Source organism: Camelus bactrianus, chromosome 5 (genome assembly GCF_048773025.1).
Source record: "Camelus bactrianus isolate YW-2024 breed Bactrian camel chromosome 5, ASM4877302v1, whole genome shotgun sequence".
NCBI lineage: Eukaryota > Metazoa > Chordata > Mammalia > Artiodactyla > Camelidae > Camelus > Camelus bactrianus.
Window position 1 is genome coordinate 79,708,701 of NC_133543.1, and position 21,763 is coordinate 79,730,463.

The window sequence follows — 21,763 nt, forward strand, 5'->3', positions numbered from 1 at the left end:
GTTATCGAGCCTTTCTTTGTCTGAGTGACTGGAGGGCACGACCTGTGTGTGATTCCTCCTCTGTGCCCAGCACAGTGCCTGACATGTGGTAGGCCGTCCCAAGGTGAATTCGCTGACATGCAACGCAGGACGCACATTGGGTATAGCAAGTGAAGGGCTCTTTACCAAAAGACCACGTCTTTAAGCGTTCTGTGCATGTGGGTTTTGGAGTGTTGTTTTCCTCCCCTAAGAAAGCTGCATGCTTGGGATTTCAAGTTCGCTACCGTGACCTGCTGTCTGTTGCCTCTCTTGGTTTCCTTGAACATCTTATTTTCCTATAGTTTCAGTTTCCTCATTTACTAAATGAGAATAATAACCCTCCCACAGGGTCATTGTGGGGAGAAAACAAAGGTACCCATGTGTTAGAGCACGTGCTGAGTTAGGAGGGGCTGTGCAAATGAGAGGGTTGTGTTGTGTCCCGGCTTTAACAGCAGGTGGTAGAACCCTGTCATCTAGACCCCTGCCTCTGGACCCTCCTTCATCTTTGACAGTTAGACATCCACTGCATTAAAGAGTCCTTGTTCCTTGGGTCACATTCATGCCACTGCTTTGGCATCTCCTGAACACTGTAGTTGTTCTTTAAAATGAAGGGAAAGGGAAAAAAGCCTTTCTTTTATTAAAGAAGTCAGGTTAATATAGTTAGGAATAAAACAATAGCCTACCATTTGCTCCATGATGCAGAGAAGATACCATGTTAAATATTAGAGTTTAACCAAGAGTACATCTGTCCTCAGTACATCCAGATCTCAAGATCTGGAACACAGAGGAAAGATAAGTGAGGCGCATCTGAGAAATGCTCAGGACAATCACACTATTGTCCTGGTTATCAGTTTGTGGTGTATCTATCCTGGGCCAGAAGAACCTGTGTGTATGTTGGTCTTTGGCAGATTGCTTAGAGCTGCTTTGTCTGATAGAAATGTAGTAAGAGTCACGTGTATAATTTAAAATTTTCTTATAGCTGTGTTTAAAAAAGTGAAGAAATAGATAAAATTAATTTTAATAATACATTTTGTTTAAATCAATGTATCCAAAATATTATGTCTACATGCAGTTAATTTTTTTTTCATGTTGTATTTATTTTTATTTACTATTTTTTGGTATTGTTGAAATTGAATGTGTGTGTCATACTCACAGCACATCTCAGTTCAGGACTAGTCAGCATTCAAGTGCTCGGTCACCACATGTAGCTAGTGGCTACTGTGTTGGACAGGCAATTTTATTTTTATTTATTTTTATTTTTTAAAATTAAAAAAAAAATTTTGTCATTTTCCTTTAACAGAGACACTGGGGATTGAACCCAGGACCTCATACATGCCAAAGCACGTGCTCTACCATTGAGCTAACCTTCCCCTCCTGGACAGGCAATTTTAGAATATAAAATGTGGTGCTTTTAACACTTTCACCCTTTTCCTGTGGGGCACACTGAACATTTTAAACCTTTATTATTTGCATCTTAAGTAATTAGACCATTCAATGATTATTAGTATAATTTTTATTCTGAAGTAATGCTTCCTAGTAAGTATCATGAGCATTGATTATGGACCTGTAAAAAAATTATTGGTCTCTCTTTTTTTTCCCCTGTGTAAAATGGTATTAATACTGATTTTGTAAAGAAAAAAAAAAAGAAAACCGATACAAATGGGTTTCATGTTTGAGGGCTGTCAGACAATTTAACGATTACATTGTTTAATCCTCACGACCACTCTAGGATGCAGATGTTATTATTTACATTTTAGCTAGGAGGAATTTGAGCCTCATAGAGGTCAAATAAATTATCCAAGGTCACTCGCACATGTTAGTAATGACAGTGCCAGGACTCCATCTAAGAGTTGCCTATCTCCTGACGGAGAGCTAGTCACCACCACATTTAACCATCTCCCTACACGTGTCTGTCTGCATGGCTGTGGTGGTGAAGATCAGGTTAACTCTTTATAATTATGCACACTTACTCAGAAATAATGTCATAATGAAAATGACAATTTGAGCATCGCAACTAATGACAAGTGGGAAAATGCACTTTTCTAGTAGAGAGAGTCCTATTGCTTATTTTACCTCTCTGACAATAGAATTTACCATTTATCCCAATTGTCAGAACAGCTCTTAATTTTTAGCAAATGGCTGGAGCTGTGTGCCTGTCCTCTAGATTAAACCACTTGCTTACCTCCCGCAATTGTAAAAGGCTTAGTGAGGCTTATAATCAAAAGGTTCAAAGTTCTCTACTTGATCATCTGGAGATGGGTCTGTGTGACAATAAAAGAAAAATACTACCATAAGATCTAGATATAGGGCTAAAACGAGAGTGTCTTTCTTTTTTCTTCTTTATCATTTCCAGATTTTGTTGTGAATGCATTTTAGTTTTATCTTGCTATTCGTTTATTGGAACTTATCTTTTAATTCTTCCAATTCTTAATTTACTTTTTGAGTGCTTTTCAAACACTTTCCCTATCCTTCCATCCATTTTCACTTTTTTCTTTTTCTTTTTTTTCCTCTTTTGCTTGGAGAGAATGTGGGGACCAAAAGGGTAAATATCTTTGAGGTATACCTCTATTTACCATTTTGTAGTTTTCTTTCCCAGGGTTTTGCTGTGTTTAAAGGCTTTAAACTCTGTGCTTTAATTTTCTTCCCTAGACTTGACCTCAATTTTACTAGTTTTCATTTCTCTTGTCATTGTCATTAGTAACTGCATCTATTTTTCCTGCCTTCCCCTTCTTTTGTAAAAATTGCATTTCATTGTAAAAATTTCATAATTGTTTAGATTGATCAAATTCTATTGAAAAGGTACAGTTTTCTGGTGGGTAAATGTAATCTATTTATGACAGTCTTTGGTATCTCATATATATGTTCTTCAGAACAAATTTTATTATCACACACTTCTGATTTATTACTGTTTTATTTTATAAATGACATTAAAGTCCTTTTTTCCCTCTTTTTTTTGAAAGTAGGCGATGCCTATGAGGGATGGGTGCTTGCTTTTTGATTATGAGGAGTAATTGCTGTTATATCAGATAACAATTGCTTCCTTTAATCACTGAACTAAAATGTTTAGGAAATATTTCAGCCATTGGCATTTTTCAAAACATAAATTCCTACATGATACAGACCCTTGTGCTTTAATAATGTATTTCATCTTTAATTCATTGAACTTTTAATATTGTTTTTTTAAAAAAATTACAGGGGTCTTAAGTTTTCTCAGTTAATCATAGACTTGAGGAAGATTTATGGCTCCTAAGTAATGAATACATGATAGCCTGTGGAGCAACTGGATTCATTTAAAGGTCTTATCTGTGATTCCCAGATGTGTGACACTCAGATGTTGACATTAGGAACTGCACATGGGTTTTCAGCATTGAAACTTATGTACACACAGGTATTAGTGGCGAAGGAGCTTATGGCACCACTGACTACCTGGCCCTGTGCGTGCGTACGCTGAAATCATTAAAAACAGACATCAACCTGCTTCCTCGGACAGAGATCACACACCAGTATGTAAGAGTTTAAAGGTCTAAACGGGGTCTATTCCCCACTGGTCAGGACTCTTGTGAACGAGTCTTATAAATGCCATTATGCTCGCTGAAGAAGGCTTTACAACACTTGTCAACTGTATTGCGGGCAGGAGCAACTTCAGACTTGTTTTCATCTGTATCACTGGAACCATGGGGAATACCAGGCACACAGTAGGTGTTCAGGGAATAAAAGATGGAGAAATGAATGACTACAGAGATAATTTGGAGGAAATCTAGTTTATATTTTTCATTGCATGTCTCACATGCATTTGGCAGTAAACTGGACATAAATAAATCAGGATTTGATATGCCAGTGCTGGTCATAATTTTTTTTTTTTAAAGTATTTTGTATGGTACCATGTGGCCAGGCTCAATTCTCTTCTTTGTCTAAACCAATCAGTCTGCTCCACCTGCATTTCCTATGTTTCATAAATCTCTACTATGGATAGTGTGTGTGATGGACAGTAATGCTGCTTTGTTGCTCTTAAGCGTGAACCTTGAGTTAATAGTTGTCCCGGGTACGGCACGGTGTGACTTGTTAGTCTGTTGTGCAGACTTAATAATAATTATCATGATCTTTAATGATAACAATTCTTAATGAGTATTATTATTGTTAATAATGATTATATTTAATAATTACACCCAATACTTATTATCTTTAATAATAATAATTAGCACATGGGAACCAGTTGCACCATTGTATTATCTTTAGAACAAAAATATGAATCTGTGACCTGGTAGTTTGTAGGATGTCTGCTCCCACCCTCTGCTTTCCAGATCAGAGTGAGTCAGGAGGCTTCTAGGGTCTGGGCAACAGGGAGGGGCTTGTAGAAAACCTCTGTGCAGCGTGTGTGTCAGAGGCCATACTCCCATATGTCATGTTAAACTGTGAAGTGTCATCATCGCGACCAGCTCATCTTCCACCTCCTCCATCTCTCCACCGGCCCACTCATCCTTTATAACTTTTGATTTTTCTTGCACAAAGAGAAGACCCAGAGCAGATCCTTATTCCATAACATACTAATTTGTGTGAATTACGTAGGGCAGAGTCCATGTTTATTACTTGTATGTTGGTAAAACTTTGATCTTCTTTTGCTGTGGCTATGTTTAGATTTAAATGTCTGTATGACTTTTTTAAAAAATGAAAAACAGTTAGTTTATAAAAAATCTTTGGTGAATTAAACATTTTTTAGCTTTTCACACTTTGAAACAAAGCAGAGAAATATTTCAGTGACAACAGATTTCATCAGATTCTCAACTCAACTAATTTGCTTTGTTTTTTGGGGCAGTTTACTTCTTTTCTTTGAAAACATAAGTAGAGCTACTCCTTTCCAGTGGTAACTGCTGTTAATGCATAAAGTAATAAATTTTTAAAAGACAAAGTTTTGTATTTGTATGTGTATTTTGACATAAACATAAGTTAAGACTTTCATGAGCAGGGCATTTTCAGGTTAATTGATGACCTATTTACCAGGATTTAGAGCAATGAAAGGTATAAGAGGGGCTCCTTTTAAATTCCTACTGATTTTCTTGTACATAGTCACATAATAATCAAATAGGCCTTCCTACTATGTGTCTTACAACATTTCTAGACAAAAGCAGATCTGATCTGAAAATACTAGTCCTGATTAACAGGTAATGATAAAACCATGGACACAAGGATACAAGGGTCTAGAAGGTCACTTTGATCTCACCTCTGTGCTGGCTTTGAACTTGAGGTCTCTCAGTTAGGGCATCCCTGATTGGTGCCCTAACTTTTTGATGACTGGAATCTGAGAGCTTCTGCCACTGCTTGGGGCGATTCTGCTGCAGTCTGATAGTAATCATGGAGGGGAAAAAAAATCCACAGCTTTCCCATTAGGCCCATCCGACTAAGAGGCTTGTTTTATCTAAACCACTGTCGATCACAGATGAATGACTTTTATAACTGTCTCTTCCCTTCTCATCATGGTGACTGAGATTTGCTTTATAATGTTTGTGTTTCGCTCTTGAATTTTGTCCCTCCAGGTTTGATGATTCCTGTCTTTTGTGTGGTGGAGCAGTTGGACGGTTCTCTTGAATATGACAACAGGGAAGAACATGCTGAGTTTGTCCTGGTTCGAAAAGACGTGCTTTTCAGCCAGCTGGTGGAGACCGCGCTTCTGGCCCTGGGGTACTCCCACAGCTCCGCGGCGCAAGCACAAGGTATTCATGCGTCCCCCCCTCTCCTCCCTGTGCCTCGTGAGTGTGTCATGACTTGAGGAAGAATGTGTTCCCCGAAATACTTCTCCAAACAAGGATTGGAGGAGAATGGTCAGATTTAGCATTTTTTCCAAACAGTGAGCAGCAGAATGTTTCGTGGAGAGTCTTGTTTTCTGGTTGCTTTGGGAAGCATTTGACCAGCACCTCTAGAGCCACCAAAATCAACTTACATTTCAAAGTAATCATCACAGGTTTTTTTGCGTTGATAACTCTGTTATTTAAGTCCCCAAATCAGTGTTCTCAGAGTGCTGAGACATTTGACTCCTAACTTACCCAAACTCGAGTGCATGATTCATAAGCTTTCAGTTTTCTAAATTATTTATTGCTTTGGCCCTGTAGCTTCTGCACTTTATGATCAGCTTTTAGTTAAATAGAAAAAAATGTAGACCTCTTAACATACTGTACTTTTGTATCTTTGAAAACTGCTCTGTAGTTTTGATGTAGTCCATTCATTAAAAAAAATGCTCAGTGTCTTTGTGATCAGTTCATTTTACCTGTTTAACTGAATATTAACGTTGCATCATTATTTCAGTCTGTGTGGTACGGCTCTGGGGAACCCACTGTGAGCTTGTGTTGCTTCGCTCTGAAGCACAGCTCATTGTCCTTTCACGCCAAAGAACTGAAAAACAAATAACAAAAATACCCTCAAACCTCAAAGAATGGAAAAATAGATCTTTGACCCAATGGAATGATTACTTTTGTTTTTTAGCTGAAATGACTGGATTGTATATTTTATGATAATGGTTATAACTAAAGGACAGAAAGACGTGGCTTCCAGGTCTTGTGCCATATGTTAATTTCCTATATTAGTCTCCTTGCTTAACATTTGTGTATGTGCCATGGATTTTTGCTACTTTTTTTTAATGAAGTCCTCTTCATATACTTACTAAGAACTATCAGTCAGAGCCTCTATATATTCAGATAAGGAAACTATGAGAGGTTAAGCAGTTTATACAAAGTTACAAATATGCTGATGAAGAACATGGGTATTAAATTCCCAAGCTCTTAATTCTGATCTTATAAGCGGATTATTACTTTTTAAAAGATGTTTTAATTAAGTATTTAAATTATATCTTAGCTCTACCAAGATAGCAACCCATCTGGAACCAGGGGGTCAAGAATGTTTACCCAGAGCCATGGATTATTATGAGCTGTAGTGCAGTCTGAATCAGAGCGCCCAGCCTGCCGGGTGCAGTAATACATACAGCTAAATCGCGTAGAGTCCGCTGCTTTCAAAGCAGCATGATAAAGGATGATTCATTTCCTTTCTCCTACCACTTCCCTTCTGTGCGAGGGATTCAAGATTTGGTCTCTAGCAAATTGCATACTGGGCACCATTGCTTTTATTTCATGCTATGTGCCTAAATGAAATAAAAGAATTCCTCCCCATTCCCCTCCATAAACTTTTCATGCCATTTTAGGGATATTTTCCTCTGAATGTAAAGGTCATTGTATCCCACTGCTTGCATCCTGGTGTGCCAGCTTCCTGTTTGACAGGGCTATCCATCTCAGTTAGCACTGCTGCTCAACGCGCCGTGAGCTCACATGTGGAGCCCAGAGCACTAAGTGGCCAAGATTTGATTCTTGGCACATGCTCAGAGAAGGGGCTCTCAGGAAATGTGCCCGAGGGAGCCACACTTTTCCATTCAGTTGTGTGGACTGAGAGTTCTCACCAAGGTGAGATCCACTAGCAAGAAATGTAGTCTACAGTGGTGGATTGGACAGGAGAAAAGTTGAAAGCGAATATTTTCTTCCCCTAGGTTTTCGAAGACTGTGGTTAAAAATGACTAAGCATTACACTTTTAAAAAGTTGAATCAACATTCTGAAGGTGCTCTAGATCACAGATATATTTTATTTTGTAGATAAACAAAGGTTTTATCACTAGATCCTGTACTGTAATTTCATAGAGGGAGGAAAAAATCAGTTTGTTTGTTTTGTTTTAAATTAGATTGCAGACCTGTTTTGGGTAAGTGGAAAACTTAGAATTGTTTATTTTGAAATGAATGTATTAGATCTTTGTTGTCATTCGGATCATCACACGTGTGCAATTTGCTGCATGTTTATTATAGACCAAACAGAACGCGTGATAAGACAGGTCATTCACGTGTTGGACAGACAGCAGAGCGGGAGAAAGCTAGGAAAGGAAACAGAACACAGTGTGACTGCATATTCGAGGCCTGAGGTTTTATGTGTTTAGTTTTCTTTTTAGTTTTGGTTTTGTTTGTTTGTTTAGATAATTCCCCCAAATGGGGAAATCATTGGGTGACCTCCTAGCAAATGCATTTGCAACAGAGAAACTGAGTGTTTTGGAATCTCTTCTTCCTGTGTTGGAAAAGTTGGGCCAAACTAAACTGAAAGGATAGCTGGTTTCTTGAGCCTATTTTGAAAATCGAGGCTCTTGAAATGTGATTTTTCATTTTGACATGACCAGAAAAGAGCTTCAATAATTGAATTGGAATAGCGTTCAGATTGCCTTTAAAAGAGAAAATACATGAGCAATGTCGTTATTTTGGAGTGGTACTCACGTTCCAATGACAAGGCAGCATACCCATGCTCTCGTGAGCATAGGATAGTCAATTTCCTTTTCTGAGAGGGCATTCCTTCCAGGTGAGCTGAAGAGATTTCATTAAGAAAGATGATAGAAATTCCACTAAATTGGAATTTAGGGATTTCCAATCCCCCTCTACCCCCTCCCCTGACATTTTACAGTAACCTTCTTTATTTGAAGCCAGATATTGGGAACCAAGAGAGGATAAAGTGTATAAGATAATGTCATAAATCACGAGCATTATGCTTTTAACTGACCCAAACCCTCCATTTCCCAGAACACATACCATTAACTCTCTGTGATTCTCTCAGATATGAGATGCAGCATTCATCTGACCTGCTGTTTTGCATATGCAAAAAGCCTAAAGATTACAGGCTCTTTGCTTTTCCCAGAATAGTTAGCCTAAGTCTAATGAACAACAAGCATGTTTTACTTTATGTGTTGAACTATGAGTCAGTCTCTCTGGATCACAAGTCTTCTAGTCTTTTTGGAAGAGGAGTGTTAACCTAGGGAACTGCTGTGCAGTAACAGTCCCCACCCCACCTTTACACTCATTTATTCATCTTTCTTCCTTCCTTTTCATCCTTTCAGTTTTGCCCTAGAAAACTTTTGGTAATAGCCATTGGCCCCTCCACACTGTCGAGAGCTCTTTATCCCACTGATTAGGTAGCTGGTTGTACTGGCCAAGGTTGGGGTGGACTTTGGGAGGTGGCAGTGACGGCAATGTGATTCCTCCCTGTGTACATTGGACTTAATTTGGAGGTGGACATCCTGTCTCTCTTCAGCCTCCTATAAAAAATTTATTCTATGGGGGGAGGGTATAGTTCAAGTGGTAGAGTACATGCTTAGCATGCATGAGGTCCTGGGTTCAATCCCCAGTACTTCCTCTAAGAATAAATAAATAAACCTAATTACCTCTCCCACCAAAAAAAAAAATTTTTTTTTAATTTATATTAAAATTTATTTTTGACCAGAAAATTTTATTTAAAAACAAACATGCTGAACAATAAATAAGCCAAAAGTCATTTCTGGCTGGTTATTTTGGGGGTCATGAGTATGTAGAAATTATGGGTTCAAAACGAGGTGTATTAGTCACCACTTTTTCTTATTTGTATTAGAATAATTAAATTTATGCAGTCATTTAAGATGATATTTTTAAAAGTGACACAAAATGCATTTAATAATACAGTGTTATGTGAATCAAGCAGAGTGCCAAATACAGTCTCAATTATCTAAGAATCTACACATATGCACTGAAAAAAAGACAAAAGAAATATATTAAAATGCCAACAGCCTGGGTGGTGGGATTATGTGGAATTTTCTTCTTTTTCTAATCGAAAAAAAATGTATAAGCATGAAATTCTGCCTCCCCCATGAATTCTCTGAATGAGTGGGAAGTTGTTATTTCTACCTTATTACCCAATTTTGATAAGCAGTTCACTTTGTCCCTAAGTTTATCCGTAAATATGAAATCTTGTACATGATACAGATGCATTTCTGTTGTTTTTTCAGTTTAAGATTTAAAAAAAGTTATTAGTGAGCCTCTGTGATGTATAAACCAAGGGATTTCTTAGAGTTTTAAAAAATTGAAGTATAGTTGATGTATAAGAGTTTTAATAGTGCTAGGTAGTATTAATTGAACAATTACTATCTGCCAGAAACTATTCTAAGAGATTTACATGTACTGACTCATTTAATTCTCGTAACAGCTCTCGTAACAACATGATGTTACATGTTTCCCCTTTCATAGATGAGGAAACTGAGGCAAAAAAAGAGGAGGAAGGAATCTTCCCAGGTGCACAGGGCTGGTGGGTGGAGGAGCTGGGATCTGAAGCCTTGTTTTCTGCCTCCAGATTCAGGGTCATTAAGCACAGGGCTCTTCTGTGACAGACCTCATCACCGGGAGTTTAGAGTTGGGGTAGGAGTCAATTCTTATTTAATGCTTGCTCTCTTATTTTTTGACTGAAGCTCTAAAAGGCAGGACTCTTTTGGATTTGGTGCTTACTAAATACATAATGATTTTATTTATTTGATAATGATTATATATATTCAATTCAATAATGATAAATTAGACATATTTCATTTCCATGATGAAATATATAGAGATTTTTTTTAAGTACCTGAGACAGAATTCATTAAAAACAAAAGACAAGCCTCACAGAATTGTTAATTGAAGCCAACTCCCAAAACTAAAAAGAGGGCCTATAGTAGGTTGAATAATTCAAATATACAGTTCTTGCTTATGAAGCCAAAATGATTCCTGATATGCAAATAAGGCATATTCCTTAGCAATTCTCATCTTCAAATTAATTAATTCAGTAGTATTAAATGCCTACTGTGTGTCAGTAACCGTTCTAGGTCCTGGGATGAAGAACTGGGAAAAAAAATCTTGCTTTCATGGAGTTTAAACAGAAAAGTTTAGAATGTGGATTATTAGTTGATTTTTGCACTCAGAGCTCAGAAACATCAAATATTGAGTCTCAGAGAGTAGAAATGCATACAAAATTTGTTGACAAGTTTGGTGCTGATTTATGACTAACTGTTCATTTTATTCCTGAAAAGCGCTTGAAAATTTCTCTTCCTCTTATTAGCTTTAAGCAGGAGATGACAAGATGGGAAATATGGGTTTAAATTTCTAGGATATCCTTGCTTTGCCTCATTAAAGGAAAGCTATTTATTTGCCACTTCTGTCCACTGTTGCCTCCATTTTAAAACTGGCCCTGACATTGGCTCTGATTTTTATTAGTGAAACTCCTCTGCTGTCAGAGGCCCATTTCTTCAGAACACAAGGGTGGCACTTGTGGGCGTTTAGTCAATGTTAGCAGGATGAACAAATGAACCTGAAGATATTTATTACCCTGGAGAAATATGGATAAATATTCCTAAAAATTGCCAGTTTACTGTCTTTAATGATTAGATTTAGAATCATGAGCAGGAAACTATTTGCTCCCTATAACTAAGTGGTACAACAGCGCAATGTGAATTCTACAGGAATTCAATAAATGTTGACTAAATGAAAATAGTTTTTAAGGTACATTTTTGCTAAACTTTATCCATGAAGAATTGTTTTTTCTTTGTGGAGCACTGTGACATTGGCTCCCATTCATTAATTAGCTATTTTTACCAGAAGTGAAATATAATGTGACTCCTTGTTGATCAGATATCACCATTTCCAGATTATCCCATGTCATCATTCCACAGTCAGTGATGTTTTGGCTAAGCCCATGGTGGCAAACCACTCCAATAATAACTTCTAGACTCAAAGAGGTAGTTATTCAAAGGGAACTTAGGGGATTGCTGGGATCCAAATTCTTCTGATCAAACCTTAGAGATATTGTGTCAGTGCTCATCTGTTCGAAGGCATTGTATGTAGGGAGAATAATTTCGGTCTGTGAACTAGCTACAATGATAAGGATAAATAGAGTAAGATTTAAAACTAAAGTAGTGATAATATTTATATACAAAGGAATGCAATGGCTTTATTATTTATTTATCATTGTTTTATATTCTATTCATTTATTTATTATCACATAATTTCCAGTGGACTAGCTCTATACCATACCACATATTGGGACGAATTTTACCTAGGAGCTACTTTTAAGATAAATTTCACCATTAGAAATAAATACACTTTCTTTTTAAGTAATTCAGTGCTTGAAATTCTCTGTTCTTAAATTAGTTCTCTAAAATATTTTATTATGGGAACATGTAATATATACAGAGTAGAGGGATTAGCATATTAAATACTCATGAACTCATCATGTAGGATCAGCAGTGAGCAATTCACAGTCGATCTTGTTTCAACTCTGCCTCTACCCACTTCTCACTTCTCACTCACTGGATCATTTAAAAGCATATCCTAGACCTCATATTTTATTCACAAATATTTTACTAAGTGTCTCTTAAGACTATTTTAGAAACATAACCACAATATCAGCAGGGCTCCTACAAAATATAATTCCTTAATATCATAAAATATCCAGTCAAGTTTCAAATTTTCCTAATTATTTCATATATATATATATGTGTGTGTTCATTGATTCAGATCAGGAGCCATACAAATCTATATATGGCACTTCAGTTGATATGTCTCTTATCTTTGAATTTATGGGTTTGCCACCCTCTTAAATTTAAAACAATTCTAAAACTTACATTTGTTGCTTTAATTCAGAATTATTTTTGTTTTGCTAAACTTAATGAAAATCCTCATCCTATAAAAGCCTGCAGATACTATGATTTAAAATAAACAATTAACAAGCTCAATCATAACCTTGGAAAGAAATTCAGAAAAATCACACTTTTTTTTCTTTGAGAGAGGATGATTGAACGACATATGTTGTCTGGAGCTGAAAGGTTTTTCATGCTCTGAAAGTTTGGCATTGTCCCTGTTGAAAATGTTTAAAATGATCTCTTGCCTTGTCTTGCTTTCTTAGTTTCTTTCTTTGGTTCTTTCTCTTTTTTTCCCCCACTTTTTATTCTTTAATTAAACTCTCATGTTTGAGAGACTCTCAGAAGTTTTTTCTTTATAAGGGCAATGTAAAAAAAAGGTGCATATTTAGAAATTTTAGGCCTTGGAGCAAACTTTTAACAAACAAGCTACTTTTAACGAAATTCTGTGGCTCTCAAAAGAGAGCTAAAAAAGCTACCCCAAATTGCTGTTAACCATGTTTCAACCCTCATTAGAGCTGGATGGGCCAAAATGTAAAACACTGGCTGGGCTGACACAAGTCTCTAACAAGCCCCCCATACTCTTCTCTCCTCTGCTATATAAAATTAAATGTTCATATGTGTATGTGTGCACATATATTTGTTCACTCACACACAGCAAAATCTGAAACACTGCTTTTTAACTGAATGCCAGGGGAAAAATACTGCTCATCTTATTTCTTTGTCTAATATATACTTAAAAATGAATAGCTAATAGAAATGTTTATAGTTCTGTATTCCTTATTTTTGTTTATATTGTCATAAATATGTGTTATTTAAAATATATTGGTATGTAATTATAGCTCACATGAAGGCCAACTGATGGAATTATTGTCTGTATGTAGAGGATGAAGACCCTATCCAGTTTGTTAGCAGGATGCCTAGCAGTTAAGTAGGAAGTACTTGATAAAAAGTGTTCAGGGCAGTGAATTAAAAAAAGAAAAAAATTTGATCTCACTTTGCACTTAACCTTACAATTTCTACCTGAACATCCAGTTGAAAAAAATCCTATCAGTGGAAATAATTCATTACAAAAAAACTAGCTCATTATTTTTTCTATAATGAGGGGAGTCTTTAGCGACATTTACAGTTATCTATTTTGTTTGGGGCAATTGGCTGTGGTGGCCATTAGCTTTGGTGTAGTTTTTAAACTGCTTAAAATCCTTCTTTTTGGAGTTTAGGCATTAATGCCCATGACCTGGAGGGGACTAATGAGCTGAGTTCTGCTTTTTGGCATTCGTGTAAAATGATCCAGGTTAAACAGATTGACCCACAGTGATATACAACTTTTATTTAATAATTAAAATATGTCCCATTAAAAATATATAGCTTTTGAGGAGTTATGACTAGGAAACCTACCATCTAAAATTGGTGATACTCTGATACAATTTATATTGTGATTAATTTTTTATTCTATTCCCTGCAAAAGTATAACTGTCTTTTACTAATGTATAGATTTTAAATGCAGAATAGAGTCATTTGCTGAAGACCCAGGTCTTTTTGTGCTTTAAGAAGATGCAGTAGAGATTCCATTAAAGGAACACATTGGGTAAAAAGCATCTTCATAAATGCTGCCGTGGACAGTGCTGTTACCTTTTAGGTAGATATTTTTATGCTTAAAGCTCCCCATTGATACAACTCTAAGTCTTGGTGCTGTACCAGTCATATTCCAACTCTGAATAGAGTCTATTTTGACACTCATGATAGACAGTAAATCATTCCTGGCCATAGAGCACGTTGTAATGTTAAAATGCTTTTTAAAAACTCCCTGCTTCTTCTTCTTCTTCTTTTTTTTTTTTTTCCTTTTTTTAAATGGATAAGAGCTCTGTCACTTAAATCTTATAATTTCAGTTAATTCTTTGCCAAGTTATAAAATTTCAGAATTGTAGATCTTTAACTTCTGATCTTAGTAGACGTTTTACATTTATACTTTGTCCAAATTTTCTCAGATACAATGTTACTATATTTTAAATATTTTATGAGATATCAACTCCATAATAATTCCTTCACCTGCAGAGTGTCGGTTAGTGGGCAGTTTATTTATGACTTATTGAGGTAGCTTGGCACATGAAGGGGAGCCCTGCAGTGTCAGGGACCTCTCTGTCTGTGGTGTGTCAGGGCTTAGCGTTGGTTGTGGGAGGTGGAGACTGCATGCTTGCACAGTGAGCATTCAGCTGGCTGGTCACTCGCAGGCACCTTGGTTTGGTTTCCGAGATGCCAGATAGATTTCACAGGATTGTGATGAGCAGTGCTTTGAAAAGCCATTTTTTTTTCTTGGACTGTAGCTTTGAGAGCTCCGAAGGGTCTTACGTCAAGGTTCTGCTGCTCAGAAGCAGTAACTGGCAAAATTTTTTTTATGTCAATGAGAGAAAACACAAAGGCTTTTCCCTATCTGTCTGCCCCTTTTTGGTTTGAAGAAATATCACCCAGGACAGAACAGCAAATCTGCGCTCCTGTTTTACAAGCTCATTACTCAGGTTGGAAAAGACCGCTGCAGGCTATATGCAAATAGGCAGTGCCCGAGGTTTCTCTCAGCTTCCAGCGAGCTCGGCAGAGAAATACAGCCAACATATTTTATCTGTCAGTTTTGTAAATCAAAGAATGAGATGCTGGGAACTCATAGCACAGTCAAACCTCTGTCCTCTATGATTTGGTTGTATGAGGCCTGATAATCTCCCAGGTCAAAACTGGGCCCACCATCCTGGGAGCCAAGATAAGAGCACAATCCATCTGTTCTTTATCAAAAGCTCTGACCAGGTTTACCAACTTAAGATGGTGGTTCTGGAGTCATAAATAACAATTCTAAGTGTCATGCTTTATTATTGTTATGAATACAGTGGTTCCTCACGGGAGGAGGAGGCTTCTTTGAATGGGGGTCTGCTTTAGATATGCTACAATGAAGAAGTATGAGCATTATTTGGAAAGAAAGTACTCTATTAAGATCTTTAGTCTTTTGGAGCATCAGTGGAGGAAATGTGGTTTAGTTTTACTGTCCCCTTTTTATGGAGAGGAACACTACAGAGACACTTTTAAAGATCATACCATAATTCTCTAGTTCTCTCCCACACTATGACATCATTCACTCACTTAACAACTATTTTTTGAGTGCCTGTTATGTCCCAGGCTTTGTTCTAGGTGTTGGGGACAAAGCAAAGAACCCAGCATATAATAACCCTGCCCTCCAGATACATTGCTGCAGGGGAGATGGAAAATAAATTATAATTATGTAACAGAATGTCAGGTAGGACCTGGCAATAAACTATGCTTATGTTGACCCTGTTCTCTCCAACTTGTCTAGAAGGAGGTTTTGGCAAATTTAGGGTTCTGGAAAGGAGCCATTTAACCTGAACAAAATGGAAGGTTTTGAATGGGGTTTGAGGATTAAAAATGAAATGATGTAGGTACTTTACAGGGTAAGCCTCAGTTTTCTGAAAAATTTACCTATTTGGACTATTTCATGTTTAGAATAGAATAAATGTAACGTTGTCAGAATTAGCTTAGATTAAACCAAGGTTTGGTTTTAGTGAGGGAAAAAATTTTTCATAATAAACATGTTGTGAATAAATTTAATAAAGATAATATTAATAATTAACAATATTAAGCACTAATATTTATTTTGTGCTTCTTATACACCAGGTACTGTTCTAGGTGCTTCACATGTAGTCACTCATTCACTCCTCATAGTACATGATGTAATTGTCCACATTTTACCAGTGAGGAAACAGATTCAAAGAGATAAATAGCTTGGCCGACACCAAAAACTGGCTCCAAAGAATGCAAATTTAACCAATATCCCATTCAGTCGCTTTATATATGTCTGTCAATTTAGCCTGAAATTCGAATTAATAGTAACTATATTTTACAGGCATAAACCAAAGATTGACATTTTGGAATTGGCAACTGAACATATATATATGTTTAAATTGAGTGGGGAGCTTATTTTGAGTTTAAATAACAAAATTGAACTTGCTGTCTTGGGATGGCATTTTATGAGAACTTATTTTATGAGACCCCACATTTTTGTATATCTAAGTTCCTTGTAAACTTATACATTAAAAAACAACTTTTTCCAGTAATAAGCCAATGTTTGTTAATGATAGAAAACTAAAAAACAGAGAAAAAGTAGAAAGAAGACAACCTCCCCCTCCATGGACCAACCTGCCTGGGAAGACGTGTAGAGGTGGCATTTTAAGGCATTCATTTCTCTTTAGTTACAGTGCTAGGCATTCTGTTACATAATTGAGGTTATGTATACAGTATTTTCATCTGTGGTTTTTTACTTAACATTATAATGTATAATTTACATATTCTTTATTATTATTTCTAATATTACATAATACTCAAGTTTTTGGCTTTCAAATCAAATGTGAAGGATTAGTTTTCTTTTGATGATCTAGAAGGACTTAGGAGTGGTCAGTAAATTAGGACGTGTTAAGTACAGATGCTGTGCTGACAGCCCATGACAGACAATCGGAGTGACTGACTCATGTGAGAATGTAGTTATCCTTAGAAAATAAGTTCCTTCTCATTTAGTTCATTGATGGTGAAAGGCCAGTTATTTAAAAAATAATTTTGGCATTGACCTGCTTTCTTTCTTACCTCTGCTAAAGAGTTAACTTTCTTAATGTGAGAGAAGAGTTAAAAGACATTGTGTCATTCAGGAAACTTTAATTGATTGCATATTTTGTTTTTACAATAGTCTTGTTCTTACTGCATTTTGGTCTTTCTCCTCTTTAAAAAACACACACGTAGCATTGTGTGGGTTAGTTACTGAGTGCTTACTAGTTTCACAATGACAGTTCTATGTTAAAGATGTCCCTTGGCCCAGGGATTAATAACTGATGACAGTTTGTCTGTTTTTTAGCCTCTGGTTTTTGCTGTGTGCAGTCGGATGGAGATTTTCTGAAAGAGCCATTGGAGGAAACTCTTAGGGAAGGTTTTTCCTGTGTTTGAATTGACTGATCACAGCCCACTATTAGAGGTAGGGAATTTGTCAGGCAAATTATGAAAGCTCCCAGGCTTGCAGGCGCAGTGAGTTGTAATCCCTTTTTGGTGGTTTGTTTCTCGGGGACCTCGGATCCTGCTGGGCGTGGGAAAGGGATGAACGTCTCTCCGTCTCCCTTCTGTAGTTTAAAGTAGTAAGATTGACCCAACTTCTTTTCGTAGTCCTCACTGGAGCTTAGCAAGTATGGGACGGTCCTAGTTAGAAGTCGGATGTACTTGGCCACCTACACTGCGCACAGCGCCATTGGTGCCATTCTGATCATCTCCCTTCTGTGTGCTTTTCTGGAGTCATTCAGCGCACACTGAGGTCTGTCCCCAGAGGGATCACGCTCTTTCTGTGTGATTGCGTTGGTGATCCGTGGATAGAAATATTTGCTTTTGATAAATAGTTAGGTGGGTTTTCATAATGGGTGTAGCAAGGATTGGTCAGGATTTATGTAACTCAAATTATCTGTTAAAATGTACTCACGTGACCAAAAATATCAATTCATATGAACAAAGAGTTTTAATGATAAAAACCAGTGTTTTATCATGAGATATCTTATATAACACATTAAGTTGTAATTTGCTACTATGTTCTTTTTTTACTTATAACCTGTAGTGGATATTAAAATGTGCCATTTGCAGTTTAAACTAACACAATTAATACCAATAACGGCTCTTTTGTCTCACCTATTAAAGGGACATTTCCTGTTGTGACTAATACTAACATCACAAATTTGAGTCTCTCAGCAGATACTAATTCATCCAGGTAAATCAAAAAGAATAGCCCAACTCTGTTTTAAATCAGGGGGATTAAAACAGCTGTGGGTGTGGTGCGTTCTCAAGAAATTGAGGTGTCCTTCAGTACTCGATAGGGATCTAGGCTGCATTGTCTAGAAGTTTACTAAAATAACCAATTCATCACCCCAACAAGGACACACCAGTAGGATATTTTTCTCGTGTCTTTCATTGGAATACCTCAGTATTAGTCAATAAGACATAGTCTTGTTATGTTTTCATGTATGTTTAGTCCTTAAAAAAAGTCATGTGCATATTGTTGCTCATTACAGTGCTAGCGAACACAGAGCTTACTCTGTGCCAGGCATATGGTGACTTATTTAATGCTCACAAACCATGTGTGGCCTAGGTATGATTATCTACATTTTACTGCTGAGGAAACTAAGGCACAGAAAGGTTAAGTGAGTTAACCCCAGGACACCCAGCAAGTAACTGATGGAGCCAAGATTTGAATGTTCAAACCCAGGCCTTCTGCTTCTTGAGGCAGTGGCTTCGTCCCTACACCCTGCCTCTCTATGCATGATTAGACACTGTTGTGACAGTGAATGTAAATAAAAGCCTCTCTGAGGCCTGAGCTAAGACAACTAGACTAGCTCACTAAAAATGCTGCCCACCGCCCCCCTCTTTTCCTTTATTTATTTATCTTTTCTTCTTGTAGTAGATGGGGGGAGAAGAACCTCAAAGACATTACGACTGTGTTCTACTTAATCTGAAATATTTTGATGCTTCTGGAAAAGTGAGATGATTTAATTTCATATATAATTGCATGAGGAATTATAAATTATGTTTTCTAAAATACCTATGACACTAAACCACAAAATGAACAGATAAAACTGATTTGTTCTCTGACAAATCAAGATATATAGCAGTGTTTTCATGACAAGTGCCGTTCGCGGGGCTGGAGCAGCCGGGGGTGCTGCAATGAGACAGGAGCCGTTCCCAGGCGGCACTGCTTTCACACGGGCATCCCGGTGTAATTTACAACCCATGCTAAACATTTTTTTAAAAACACATTGCCAGACAAAGCACAGGTGGAACTTCTAAAGTCATGGAATGCGGATATATCTTTCTAATTGACCTTCTTTAACATTAATTTACTCTTCAGAAATAAGTTGTTTTATCCTGTGAAGAGAAGGGACCATTTTCAGGGCACTGGGAGGGGGGTGGCATTTAGAAAATTCTCCCTTAAGTGCATTTAATAGTTTCCTGGAAGGTATGTGTTGACTTCTTCTGGAGGGTAATTTATTCATAGTAAGACTGAGTAAGAATTTTTTTTCTTCCCACTGGACTAAAAACAGAGTGTGTTGTAGGTCTCTGTGGTGGTGAAAGGCTAAAAACTCAAAATATGGATGTTATGAATTTAAGCGCTTCTCAAAGGACCTGTGTCCCCAAGCTGCCACAGTCATTTGTTTGTCCAGAATTTAAAAAAGGCTTTGAAATGTGTGGAGCCAAAATAGTTCTGTCTGTAGTACTAGGGATTCTGGGAAAATAAGAATGTTGTCTTCTGTGTGGGAGGGATCGATACGGGTTGATTGCCAGGAGCATTGGATCCTCGCATTGGTTTTGTGAGGCGGTGTTGGATTTTTCACTGAGTCTGCCAGAATCACTCACCTGGTCCCTTTTGTGATCCATGACAGCTGATTTGTGATGGGTGGGCAGGAACAGGAGGGGAGATCAGATCTTTGGGTCAAAGACAAAAATCAGAACTCTGTAAGGCAGATCTTGGTCTATTTTGTATCAGATTCCAGGTTATGGATGAATTCAGATGGACAGGAGATGTTATTCTGTATCCCTGGGATTTTATTAGATGCTTTATTTAATGTTTTCTTTTTAGATACATTTTCTATTATGTGTAACAAAAAGTTGGTTGAAAATGGTTATTCAATTTAGATGTTAGAGTTTATTAAACAAACCAAACTGAACAACAAATAGTATTGTAAAACATTGTGAGGATTTACAAGTAAACCAGGCTGTCTTGAAAGTCAAAGTCATTGATGATATTTCGCAGTTGTAATTGAGTTTAAAAAAATATTTAATTTCCAACATAAGGAACGTCAATGGTTAAAAGCATGTGGATTTGCTGGTTTCTTTTCTCTAGGACGTTGTTAGGAATGGCTCGTGGTGAGCAGTTGATCATGCTGGCTTAGCCCATCTCCTGTCAGACCAGCTGAACTCTACTTAACATGGTGGGGCAGGGCCTTGGGTCCCTTGTTCTGTCTTCCACAGCCCTGTTTTTGTTGAGGACGGGGTAATAGAGTGTGGTGGTTAGGTGTGGTGGACTCGGAAATATGACTGCTGGGCTTTTAATCTTGGTGCTACCACATCCCAGCTCTGTGACTCTGCCTCAGTGTCCCCATCTGTGGCAATAATCTCCTCCTTAATGGGGCAGGGTAGGAAGATTAAATGAAACAATCCAGATCAGGTGCTTTATGCAGTGTAAGGGCTGTACATGTTTGTTGTTGTTACAATTACAGTTGCTGCTATTATTACTTTACAAAGCAGAAGCTAGATATAATAGCATTAATTTCTTTTGTTTTCTGTGGTCTCCATTCACAAATAGTCCCTCATGCTGAGATACTGGATGTGAACTACCAATATTATTTCCTTAATCGTTTTGATTTTCTTACAGTATAGGAAGAATAAATCCTCTGATATTCATTGTATTTTGATCAACAAAATCATATTTCATGGCTCTGCAACAATTTGGAAAGAGTTGATTCCTTTTTTTGTAGACAAAGTGTTCTATACTACATTGACTCTACTTTTTTTCAAAGCATTTAATATATATTTTATATACACTGACAATGTAATAAAATCTGCTTCCCCATATCTGGTTGAAACTGTGTATTAAAAAATGAAATAGTCTTTATTAATAACAGATGAAAATTAAAAATTTCACTAACAGCTTTGTAATCAAATGAGCTAGTTTTTTAGTCAGGTGACAAACACTTTGCATCTGTTCAGTCTTCTCCTTCTATGGAGTTCTAAATAACAAGTTACCTAAATATAAGTGCAACTTGACTACAGTGAAGCCGTTTAGTTTAACACAACTTTTCCACAATTGTTTTGAGAAACAGGCTATTTTCCCTCTCATTCCTCTTCCAAAATGATTGTTCACATCTTTTCTCTTCTCCTGATGTGGTTCCACTTCTGGAACTGCCTCAAAGCAAATCTGGGGCCGTGTGGAGCGGAAGGAACGTAAATGTCTTCCCTGGGGACACATTGTCAATAGGTATTTGTGTCCCAGAAAATTTGAATGTCATGTCACCTTTGAATCACAGCTCCTTCTTCTTTTTATTCTCCTTCCTGGAGCAGCTCACAGGAGAGAGCTTCACTTTGGTACACTTTTACCTGGACTAAATGATCACAGATTAAGGGGGAAAAAAAAGTAAATAGTGATATTATGTGACTAAAGAGGAGAAATCCAACTAGATGAAGACA

At 37.1% G+C, this 21,763-nt stretch overlaps 1 protein-coding gene across 7 annotated transcripts in view; it reads left to right on the forward strand.

Annotated features, from left to right (window-relative positions):
* Nucleotides 1–21,763, forward strand: part of SATB2 (SATB homeobox 2) — a 197,144-nt gene that overhangs the window by 36,815 nt on the left and 138,566 nt on the right. For all 7 annotated transcript variants that reach the window (XM_074364213.1, XM_074364212.1, XM_074364214.1 and 4 more), the window contains one exon: nt 5,550–5,726. In XM_074364213.1, coding sequence (XP_074220314.1) covers nt 5,550–5,726 — 177 coding nt within the window. The remainder of the gene's footprint in view (nt 1–5,549; nt 5,727–21,763) is intronic.